The 12,524-nt window shown below is 41.7% G+C and overlaps 1 protein-coding gene across 4 annotated transcripts in view; it reads left to right on the top strand.

Annotated features, from left to right (window-relative positions):
- The window catches only part of stk33 (serine/threonine kinase 33), a 153,980-nt gene that overhangs the window by 121,132 nt on the left and 20,324 nt on the right, over nt 1–12,524 (top strand). For 3 of the 4 annotated variants that reach the window (XM_033038516.1, XM_033038518.1, XM_033038517.1), the window contains exons 11-13: nt 410–495; nt 3,525–3,764; nt 6,537–6,617. In XM_033038516.1, coding sequence (XP_032894407.1) covers nt 410–495; nt 3,525–3,764; nt 6,537–6,617 — 407 coding nt within the window. Of the gene's footprint in view, nt 1–409; nt 496–3,524; nt 3,765–6,536; nt 6,618–7,689; nt 7,928–12,524 lie in introns of those variants that run through there. The other variant, XM_033038519.1, reaches the window with a different exon arrangement.

Raw genomic sequence — 12,524 nt, 5'->3', positions numbered from 1 at the left:
TGTGTGTGAAAAAAGTTTTTCACATCTCGGTTTTAAAGGATTTCCCCCTTATCCTTAAGCTGTGACCCGTTGTCCTGGACTTCCCCAACTTCCCCAACATCGGGAACAATCGGGAACAATCTTCCTGCATCTAGCCTGTCCAACCCCTTAAATAGAGAGGGTGCAGTTTAGTTTGTTATTGATTTAAAGAAATTAAGTTTAATTTACAGTTGCCTTTTCAGGAAAGAATGAATGTTGCATACAATAAATGTTAAAGTACTGTTCTTTATATCTTTGTTTCCATCATCAAATAAACCCTTTTATGTTTTCTACAAAACTGCATGGATAAATAGTGTTCAGCTTTTCTATTTCTTGTAAACGATGTTGCTGAAACGTCAGGTTTACTAAGTTTTCCTTGTTCTACTTGCAGCAAAGGATGTGCTCTCACGTCTCCTCAAAGTGGATCCTGCCCATAGAATCACAGCCAATGAGCTCCTTGACAACCCATGGGTCACGGTAAAGCACAGGCTGATCATTTCAGAATTTCTATCGATTTTGGGGAATGGAGGGATCTGGATCACGTTCAGGCAGAGGAGATTAGTTTAACTTGGCATCATGTTCAGCACGGACATTGTGGGCCGAAGGGCCTATTTAGTTTAGTTTAGTTTAATGTTATGTGTATCGAGGTACACAGTGAAAATCTTTTGTTGCGTGCTGTCCAGTCAGTGGAAAGACAATACATGATTACAATCAAGACATTTTTGGACGACTACATGTTGAAAAATTTTCAGTGATATTGGCGACAATTTTTGCTGTCGTAGGTGTTGTCGTAGGTGTTGTCATAGGTTGTCGCCAGGTGTCGTGGGTGAATTTCAATTAAAACTAGTCCCTGGCAGTCCCCTAAAGAGTCGCCTAAGTGGGAAAGGCCCTTTACGATGTATAGATAATGTTTTGTGCAAAGTGAAGTAAAGTCCAAACAAAGATAGTCCGACAGCCACCATTGAGGTCGATAGAAGTTAAGGACTGCTCTCTAGTTGTGGCAGGATGATTCAGTTGCTTGATAACAGTTGGGAAGAAACTGTCCCTAATTCTGAAGGTGTGCTTTTTCACACTCTACTTTTTGCCCAATGGGAGAGGGGAGAAGAGAATTCATGATCTGTATTGTTCTATGTTCTATTAGATATGAAAGACATTCTGCGGGATCACTTACTACAGGTGCACAACCTTTTATCCGAAAGCCTTGGGACCAGACACTTCTCGGATTTTGGAATTTTTCGGATTTCCGAATGGAAGATTTTTAGCGTAGATTAGGTAGGTAGCGCGGGCGGCTTGAAAAGTCTGGAGCGGCTGCCTCCTCCCCGGAGACCGTGGAATCATTGCTTAAATGTTAGTCAGTTAGTTTGGAGGGATTTTATGTGGTGGGGGGGGGTGAAGGGGGAAACTTTAATTCTTAGTCCCCTACCTGGTCGGAGAGGCGGGGAGCGGGCAATGCCTTACCGGGTCGCCGTGCGGTAAGCTCCGGAGCGCTGTGGCCGCCGACACACAACATCGCGGAGCTGGGGCTGCGGGCGTCCGGCCGCGGGCCGCGCTGGATTTGGAGCGCCGCGCAGCCAGGGGTAGAGTTGCCGGGGTCGGAGCTACAACCGGCGCCGCCCGCGGCCGGACGCCCGCAGCCCCAGCTCCGCGATGTTGGGAGTCGGCGGCCACAGCGCTCCGGAGCTGCACGGCGACCCGGTAAGGCATTGCCCGCTCCCCGCCTCTCCAACCAGGTAGGGGACTAAGAATTAAAGTTTCCCCCTTCACCCCCCCTCCCTCTCCCCCTCCCTTCACATAAAAGCCCTCCAAACTAACATTTAAGCAATGATTTACAGATGTTTAAGTGTCTCCCCGTTCTCCGGGGAGGAGGCAGCCGTTACAGTAGTACAGACCTGGGTTGACCATGGGTCGTTTCGGGTCAAGTTTGGCGCCAAACGCGAGCTTTGGTGTGCAGACGACATCTTGGAAAAAATGTCCGGTTTTCGGAGCTTTTCGGTTTCCGGAACTCCGGATAAAAGGTTGTGCACCTGTACATACAGAAGAGCTTTTCCAAATGCATTCATACATTTCAGCTGCTTTCGCATGCAGGGCCATTTATTACAGTGGATTCCATAATCTGGCCACTATTTTTGTAATTGAAGATTAATTCTTAATGATTCGTGCATCTGAACACCTTAATTATTTTGTCTGCTCTTTATTTCAATATTTTCTGTCATTAACATGAACTACACATTTTTGTTCTTGATCGATTCTCCATCATTCGGCTCAATTATTTAATTTTCATTCTTTTACAGTAATCTTCTTTACACAGCATTGAGCATAATTTGAAAATTTGAACTTTATTTGCATTTAGAGCTTCAAGCTCTTGTGCAAACCTGTGCTTCCAGGACCCTGTGGATTTGGGGTATTTAGCTCATAATGTGAAATCAGAACTTGTCAATATGCATATGTTGGATTGATGAAGTAAGGTTTGATCCAGTACATTGCTTATTTTTATTGTATTGATCCCATCCTTAAAACCATACTTTTTTTTGTGGGGTACATAGCCTATTGGTTATGGTAGTGGGCTGTAAATGGGGTATTTGTGAATCTAGGATCTAACATAACAGGACATAATGCTGAATTAGATAAATCTGATAATTTATATGCTGACTATAACGTGTACTTGACTCCTAATTCACCTAATTTCCTTATGCCGATCTCTAACGGGTAGTAAATACTGCCTATTGTTCCAAACCAAGGAAATAAAATAAATGATATTTTGTTTTGTCTTTATTTTGGATATTATTGGATATTCTTTTATTTTTTATAAAGGCTGGTCGCAACAGAAAAAATGAAGTGATTAGTGTTTCTAAGATGTGTGAAGTCTGTTTGAAATACATTTTCCAAATACCTAGAGGTCCATTTTTCAGCTGGCCTGGGGTGGTTTTGCATCCAACATCACATCTAGTAATTGATTCCCAACAGGTTTTTTAATACAAGCATAATTTTTCCCCATGAATTGTGAGATGTATTACTTCAAAATAATTTAAATTGTTACATTTATTTCACACGTCACTAGAATCTTTCTTTCATCCAAGGAGAAAGATCCTACTTTTTCTATTGTATTGGGTGCTTATTCGAGTACAGATGCTTATTTCAGGATGTCACTTAGGAAATGCAAAAATATTAATGGTGAAAGTTTTTATGGAATAAAAGGTAATTTATGGGATCTATCCTTAGGTTTACATTTAATAAGGTTGTGGCATATTCATCAATGACAGAACTATTGAACTTTGTTTATGATTTACTCTCACTTCAGGCAAACAATTGTAATTCATCTCCAAAGTCAGTAAATTAACATTTGCTACTTCTCATTGGAGTTGGTGTTTTATCCTGAGCACAAAGTATAATCAAGAATGCTAAATGTTATAATCGTCAGAGCATAATCACAACTAGCGAGAAAGGACAGTGACATGTTTTAATTTACTGCCATACTAAAGTCACAAAACATAATCCTTGAATTCTAGGGTGATACTACAGCCACACAAAGACCATCCAATGTGCTTGAAATGATGAAGCAGTGGAAAGATGACCTGGATGGAGATGAAGAAGGATTAAATTCAAATATTTCTCTACCAAGCAGTGTTTGCCAAAATAGACGGACTAGCCAAGAAGATGGAGAGAGTCCTACCAGCAGCAATTATGTCTCTGATAGTTCCAGAGAAATTGATGCTGGCAGTAATCAGCCCTACACTCCAGCAAAGCAGGTAAAAATTGCATGCAAAGATTAAATGGAAAAAATATCAAAGGAGGAGCTCTCATTCAGCCCCTCAGGTGGATAGTTCTGGATAGATTTGGAAAATAATTTTTGAATGTGTGATTCTTGTTCATAGCTGGTCTTGGAATCATTGAATCATGTAGCACCAAAATAGGCCTTTCAGCCCAACGTCCATGCCGATCAAGATGCCCATCTGAGCTAGTCCCATTCACCAGCTTTTGGCCCATATCCCTCGCAATTTTTTCCATCTATGTAGATGTTCAAATATATTTTAAATGATGTCAAAGTACATGCTTCAACTAGTTTCTCCGGTAGCTCGTTCCATATCCCCACCACCCACTGTCGGTCATAGATTGCGTAGGGAAAAATTGCCCATCGGGTACCTTTTCATATCTTTCCTCTCTCGTCTTAAATCTATGCCCTCTAATTTTTGATTCCCTTTCCTGTGAAAATATGTGCATTTACCTTATTACGTGGATGTGTTAATTTCAATATTCAAAAAGCAATGCATTGTTTACTCTTAGATGTCTTCTAAGCAAGATAGTTTCTTTGTTGACCTTGGATTCCACAAATTGTTCACGTTGTAATGTGAAAAATAACTAGCAAAGAAAGCCATTGAATGAAGGTCACTTTGTGCAACTGCAACCAATTATCACTGGCCCTGGGACTACCTGGCGGCCAGTTGTCAGCTGTATTCTCCAGGGATTGGTGTTTGGGCCTTGCTGTTCAATATTGATAGTAATGATCTGGAAGCGTGTTTGGAGAATTGCTCAAAGTTGGGAAGCTCTGGATATTTTGTTGTGACTCTGGATAAGAAGAAAATACTGCTTTGTGGAGATACCAATGATGAGGACATGGATGTGCATTTAGCAAATAGTATATTATAACAAGAATCATTTTCCAAATATTAGGCAGCTTACTGAGCAGGGAAGAAACTTGTGCATTCTTCTGGCCAGAGCTGTGCAACCTCATTTTTTTAGCAGAGGAAGCAATAATGTAAACAGCTAAGTTATTTTGCTTCATAGAAGATCTCTTCCAATTTGGACCACAGTAATGCTACCAACTATGTACTGATCCAGGCAGCATACCATGATAGGAACTGACAGGAATATCCAGTGCTGCTAATAAAGCTCATGCAGTACCTGCATGTTACTGCTGCTCTTGTATTTCAAAGGTTCAAAGGTTATTTTATTGGTCACATACATCTAGGTGTAGTGAAATGCTTCTTGCCAATGCAGCACATAAAGAAAGAATACAAACATAACAGTAATAAAGAAATTTAAACACAAAAATCATCCTCCCACAATGGTTCCCATTATGAGGGAAGGCACAATGTCCAGTCTCCATCCCATGTCCACCCATAGTCGGGCCTATTGAGGCCTCTACAGTTGCCTTTACGGCGGCCCGATGTTCCAGACCGTACTCGCCGGGTGATGGTGCTCTGGCGTCGGGAGAATCCTCTCAGCGGCATGGGAACCCTGGAACGGCCGCTTCCCTTACCGGAGACCGCGGCCAACAAGGCCGTGCCGGATGGAGCTCCACCACTGGCGATCTCGGCGAGAGATTCCAGGCTCCCGATGAAATGTTCAGCGCCGCAGCTGGCCGCTCCATAGTCCCGCAGCTCCGCGATGTTTCATCGGCGGTCTCCAGCGCGGCGACCCGGGCAAGGCATCGCCCGCTCCGCAATAGCGCTCCAGAGCTGTGCCGCCGCCGCTGAAGCCGAGGTACAGGGCGGTCCCCTCAGGAAACGCCGCTCCAGGTCCGCTGGTAGGCCGCGAGGATGGGCCCAAGTGGAGACTAGAGAAAAGCTGCCTCTCCGACCAGGTAGGGACCCTGAAAAGTAGTTTCCCCTTCCTCCCCCCCACCCCCCACATAAAAAAGACGAGCTCCAAAAATAAAACACTAAAACTCACTAAAGATTAAAAAAAAGAGTGAAAAACGAACAGCTGCAGGCTGGGCAGCCATACCACACAGGACGGCGCCCCCTCTGGAAGTTGGGGAAGTATTTCTGGTTACCCCTGGATTCTTTGTATTTTATCTATATCAGACTGCAAAGTTCCATCCTCTCACAGAGCCCCAGTTGCATGTCCTCTCTCAGAACCCCAGTTACAGTGCTCTCTGTAAACTTCTTAAAATGTTGGCTGCATTACCTTGAAACCAGCCTGGTTTTCTTTCCCAGGCTTCATTTAAACTCGGGGTTCAATGGAAAATGTATTATTCCATTTTGTAACACTTAAAGAAAATATGATTTAAATATGTGATGGGGCATTAATGGAATAAAATCTAATGGTCTGAAAAAGTTGCCAGTCAACTAAAATCCCTGACATGCTGGATCAAAGGAGTTTATACTCTTAGATTATGTCCTCATTAGTTGCTGTTTCTGCAATTGGTTTTGTTTGTTTGTCGCATTGTCTATTGTTCTCATTATTTTCTTTATTTTACTAGAAATGGTTTTACAACTTCAAAATAAAATTATAGTCCTACATTTTGCAGCATTTTGAAATGAGATCACGAACGCTTTGTATGTCAGTGTCAACAGATCTGGCACTTTAGCACATGCATAGCAAAGCACAGATACTGAGATGTACTCAATGAGATCTGGCAGCATATCTGCATATGGCTTTCGTGCTTTCTTTACAATTTTCTTCAAAAATAAATCTGGCACTCAATTTGGCATGAGATTTGTTTCACCACCTGCAGCAGTGTTGTTGCTTAACTAAGCAACATTGATAAATGCATCATTTAAATTGTAATTTTCCAGAGCGTTAAGAAGAATATCATTGCCGGCTTTCCTGGTGACGGGCCATTTGCTTTGAAGAAAACTAACAAGTTCAGCAATAATGTGAGTCCCAACAAATTATGTAAAATCAGAATGAGAATGAAAGGGTTAATTTAAAGAAAACAGATGATTAAAATTAAGCAATTAAAATTATAATTAACGTTCATTTGATATCATTTTGACAGTGTGAGTCTTCATTTGAATTGACCATTGCAGTTGTGATTATACTGACTTGGACTTTACTGGACTTTTAAACTCCAGCAATAAAGATAAAGACGTCAATTTTCAATCTATGGAATAATTCATTTGTTAATATACGCCTGTGTTTCAAGTTCCATGAGTTAAAATTTAAATTTTGATTTTTTATTATTTGTCCCAAAGATTTTCAAGATTCAGAATGATGTTTGGGTAACTTTGTGATGGAAATACCTATTGTGTTTCATTTGTTAAAACACATGGCCATGAAACAGTAATATTCAGCACTGATCATTTGTGTTCACTTGTGCTACCCAATTTAAACTGACCCAGTACATAAAAAATTGGATTCTCCGGTTTAAATGATCACCATTAGCAATAGAACATGTGTGCATTGTGTTCTGATTTTGAGTATACAGATCAATTTGGGGGGCTAAATAAAGGAACTCGTCGGTTGATCCAAAACACCAGGTTTAAATGGGTTAGGCAAGTTAAATATCAATATTGATCTCATAATGGAGTGTCATGTCAACCTAGAATTAGTGATTATACTTTCAATTTGTTTTATCCAGCGTATGATTGGGTCAGATGATTGCTATCTGTAAGGGTAGTTGAGACAGAATTCTCTCATTGCACTGAAGTATGCTCTAAAACATGATCTACAAGGCAGTGGTCTATGGGCTAGGAAATAGTATTGGGGTGGCAACTCTTTTAATGACAAGTGCTAACACAATGGTTGAAGAGTTGGCTTCTTTGTTCTAAGTTTCTGTGATTAATTTGTCAAAGCCAGTTTGGAACATCCTTGGGTTCTGAATTGTGCTACATAAATTTAAGTTCTTCCTTTGTTGTTTATGCTATGGATAAAGTCATAGGCAAAGTCTGTAACATACTTTGATGAGTGACTTATTCCTATGCTTCTTCCAATACTGCTTTGAAACAGGGGAGTTGAAATGTGTCTCAGTGAACTAAGAATAACTCTCCTGAAGCTTCCTAACCTCTATTCACTGTGTGCCTTGGCGTCAAGACAATGATTAGAAATGCAGAACATTGGAGATCAGGAAAGTAAAGCTGCATCACTACTTTAGTGCATTATATGCTTTCTGTAGTTCTTGACTGAAGATGCTGGAAACAAAAAGACTTGTTAACTTGAAACCATTTAATCCTACATGTTCCTTCTGTGTCATAATGTAATCTAATAATGTAGATGCATGTAAAATAAGAACCAAATAGAGCTATTAAAGAATGGAGTAGACTTAAAATCATGATTAAAATGATTGTGACAAACTTGTACATCAAGAGTAGCTGCAATAAATGGTATTCAATGCAAGCTTGGATCATGGGATAATAAACACAATTATGAAGAGGTTATAAAGGTTGTGTGGGAGAGTAAAACCTACGGTTGGTATAAATCTATGTTGCAAACCTCAAAGCATGATAACTTCAAAAACATTAAATTAATTTAAAATTATTATTTTTTTAAGTATTAGATTGGTGCCAATATTTTTTCAGTATATCACTAATATTTTCAGGGAGTGGCCTCTCCATTCTTGGCATTTTTCCTCTAATAGACACCTTTCATCCCCTGAATTTTCATGGTTGACATCTTTATAAAGCAGTTGTGAAGTATACAGTACACACCCAAGGTCTTTGAATCGGTAAAATTAGACCGAAGGATACACCCGATTCAATCCATACATTTGTACGTATTAACTGGATATCACCCTCTTCCAGTGTACCAGTAAGCAGTTGTACAGGGCCTTGGTGAGACCACACCTGGAGTATTGCGTACAGTTTTGGTCTCCTAATCTGAGGAAAGACATTCTTGCCATAGAGTGCAGAGAAGGTTCACCAAACTGATTCCTGGGATGTCAGGACTTTCATATGAAGAAAGACTGGATAGACACGGCTTGTACTCGCTAGAATTTAGAAGATTGAGGGGGGATCTTATAGAAACTTACAAAATTCTTAAGAGGTTGGACAGGCTAGATGCAGGAAGATTGTTCTCGATGTTGGGTCACAGTTTAAGGATAAGGGGGAAGTCTTTTAGGACCGAGATGAGAAAAAAAAAATTCCCACAGAGAGTGGTGAGTCTGTGGAATTCTCTGCCACAGAAAGTAGTTGAGGCCAGTTCATTGGCTATATTTAAGAGGGCGTTAGGTGTGGCCCTTGTGGATAAAGGGATCAGGGGGTATGGAGAGAAGGCAGGTACAGGATAGTGAGTTGGATGATCAGCCATGATCATATTGAATGGCGGTGCAGGCTCGAAGGGCCGAATGGCCTACTCCTGCACCTATTTTCTATGTATAGTGTTAATGCCCCTCCAAGCTTCCTAAAAAGAATGGATCAAGTTAGCAAGACACGACTTGCCGTGTATAAACCCTTGTTGACTGTCCTTAATTACAAGTCATTTATATGAGGCACCACAAGGCAGTGTGCTCACCCTCCTGATCAATACCTATGACTGTGTGGCCAGACACAGTTCCAACTTCATCTTTATATTGGATGACAATTCCACTATTGTTGGACGAAATACAGATACTGTTGAGTATAGGAGGGAGATTGAGTCCGATTAAATGGTGCCAGAACAGCAACCTTGCTCTCAACATCAGTAAGACCAAGGAACTGATTGTTGACTTTAGAAGAGGAAGGCTAAGGATCCATAAACTTGGCTTCTTCAATGGGTCGGTGGTGGACAGTGTCAACAACTTCAAGCTCCTGGCTGTGCATATCTCTGAAGATCTATCCTGGACCCAGCACATTGATGCAATCATAAAGACAGTCCATCAATGCCTCTACTTCCTTAAGATTGAGGAGATTTGGTATGTCAATGAATACTCTCTTGAATTTCCAGGGGTGTATGGTAGAGCATATTGACTGATTCCATCACAACTTGACAACATCGACAACTTGATTGCCCAAGAATGAAGGAGATTACAAAAAAATGGTGGACAATGCCCAGTTGATCACGTGTACTGACCTCCCCACCATCGAATTGATCTACAGGAGGTATGGTCTCAAAATGGCAGCCAGCATCGTCAAGGGCTCACACCACACTGGCCAGGCACTAATTTCATTCCTGCCATTGGGAAGAAGGTATAGAATTCTGAAGACTAATGTCCAAGTTCAGCAACAGCTTCTTCCTAACAACCACCGCTACAAACTCCAACTAAGCTACAAACTGCCTGCATTGCACGAGGGACTGTGGGCTTTTTTTTGCACTATATTGGGCAATTATTACTTATTATTTTATTTATTGAGCACTGTGTTTACAAACCTGTTGTGCTGCTTTGCAAGTAAGAATTTCATCGTTCTGTTCCGGTGCATATGACAATAAAACACTCTCTTGCCTCCGATTAACCCATTCCCTTCCAAATGGGAGTAAATCCTATCCCGAAGAATTCTCTCCAATAGTTTCCCTACCACTGACGTGAGGCTCACCAGCCTATAGTTGCCTGGTTTCTCTCTACTTCCGTTCACAAATAAAGGAAGCTACTCTCCAGTCATCCAGGACCTCGCCTATGGCTAGAGAAGAAGTAGCTCCAGAAATAGTGGATGCATTAGTAATAATCTCCATAATATGCCTTGCATTTGAAATAAACACACTTCAACTCATCAGCGTCCTAACCTCTACTTTCCCATCACTCCTTCCAATTTCTGGCCTACTACTGTTTCCCAGCTTGCCTCTCTAGTTTAAACGCTCCTGAGTAAACCTCCCTACAAGGATACTGGCTTCCCTCCAGGTCAGATGCAACCTTGTCCAGATCACCTCTGCTCGAGATGAGATCCCAATGGTCTAAAAATGTGAATCCCTGCCTCCTGCGCCAACTCCTGGCCCATGCATTCGTCTGCCCTATCTTCCCATTTCTACTCTCACTGGTACGTGGCACTGGAAGTAATCCAGAGATTACTATTCTTGGGGTCCTGCATTTTAATCTTCTGCCTAACTCCCTATGTTCACTTTACAGGATCTCATTTCTTTTCCTCCCCATGTCATTTGTGCCAACCTGCACAACTTCCAGCTGCTTCCCCTCCTGGTGAGAATGTTCTGCAACTGCACTGAGACATCCTGGACCCTGGCACCACAGAGGCAACACACCATCCTGGAGTCTTGTTTGCTGCCACAGGGTCCCCTATCTATGCCCCTAGTCTTCTATCACTGTGGTTCTGACTTTTCCCTTCCCAGCTGTGCCTCAGAGCCAGGCCCGACACTGCAGGCCGGACCACTACTGCTGCTCTCTTCTGACCGGTCCTCCGCCATAACAGTATCCAAAACCTATTGTCGAGGGAAACGTCCCCAGGGGATTCCGGCATCTTCTGCCTACTGTTATTGTAACAAAAGGAAAAGACTGTGATTAATAATGGGAGCTCTGTGATTTGCATAACCATTTATGCAGACCATTGAAAAGTACAGTTGGGAATTTTTTTATTTTTTAAAATATACTAATTTTTCGGGACCTGGCCATTCATGTCCATCTCTAATTGCCTTGGAGGAGTCCTCCCATAGCGTTGTTGGGAGGGAGTTCCAGAATTTAGATACTTTTCAGCAATGGATTAAACATTGTACATGATACCGTCACTGTGCATTAATGGTGCAGGGAAGACATGCTCCTGATGTGCACTTTCCAGGTAAATTGTTTGCTCCAGGATACCCAGGCTATGTTCTGCACTGCAGCAACTGTGCCTTGTGGATGGGCTCATTGGATTTCTGGTTCATGGTGGACGCCAGAGTGGTGGATTTGCGATGGTATATGTCAAAGTTGGTGGCTAGACTCTTGTTGGAGATGGTCAATATCTGACATTTTTTGGATGTAAATGTTACTTATTAGTTTGGAGCCCAAGCCAGAATATTTTTAGTACCTTGCGTTGTGCAGGCATGGACTGCTTCTTTTGCTGAGGAGTTACAAATGGATTTTGAACATTTTATAATTATCAGTTCATTTTCAGTTCAGTTTTCCTTTATCACCAAACAGCCCATTTTTGACGTGTTATGAAAAGGTCATTGACATAGCAGTTGAAGCTGATTAGAGGAATCCTGCCCTGAAGAGGTCTTGCAGTTCCGTCTGGGATTGGAATGATGGATCTGCAGCACCCACTGTCATCTTTCATCGCCTGAGGCATGATACTGAGCCTGGAGTGTTTGTTGCAGTTGATGCTCATTGTTCCCAGTGTTATCAGGGATCCTTGATGCCACCCTTGGTTCGATGCTGCCTTGATGCCAAGAGCACTCAGTCTCCACTCACGTCAGGTGAGATGTTGTGAGGATGACATTGATGCGATAATGATGTCCTTGAGAATTAATAATGAAGATTGTACATTGCCTCCAGAAGCTGTCTGTCAGAAATGAAGGAAAAGTATGCAGTGTGACCAACAGCATAATTGGCTGACTGACTGACTATCTAACGTTCTATAAATGGCATTACTGCACACATTTGACACAAATAGTCAAATTTCTAGGTGCTAACGTCAATTCTTACAAAAATTAGTTTTATACCTGTATTATTCTGTAGTTGTCGGCTGGAGGAGGGGGAGGGTGTGAGAACAAATATGTAATTAGTGATACATGTAAAGGGTTGCTTGGAGATTGGTTTACAGAATGTAGAGAAAGGTATTTTCCACGGCAGATTGCCCTCTCATGCATGACACTATGCTATTGGGTAAAAATGAGTTCTACAAATGTTCCCAAAGAACGTTTGAATAACCCTGTGCTGTGGAAACTAAAGTCAGTGACCGCTGCAGCCAATAATTATCTTTAAAGTGAAACTGTTCTACTTGCCG

The sequence above is a fragment of the Amblyraja radiata genome, chromosome 20, assembly GCF_010909765.2.
Source record: "Amblyraja radiata isolate CabotCenter1 chromosome 20, sAmbRad1.1.pri, whole genome shotgun sequence".
In the NCBI taxonomy this organism is placed as follows: Eukaryota; Metazoa; Chordata; class Chondrichthyes; order Rajiformes; family Rajidae; genus Amblyraja; species Amblyraja radiata.
The sequence above is the reverse complement of the archived record's forward strand: the minus strand, read 5'-3'. Positions and strand labels throughout refer to the sequence as shown.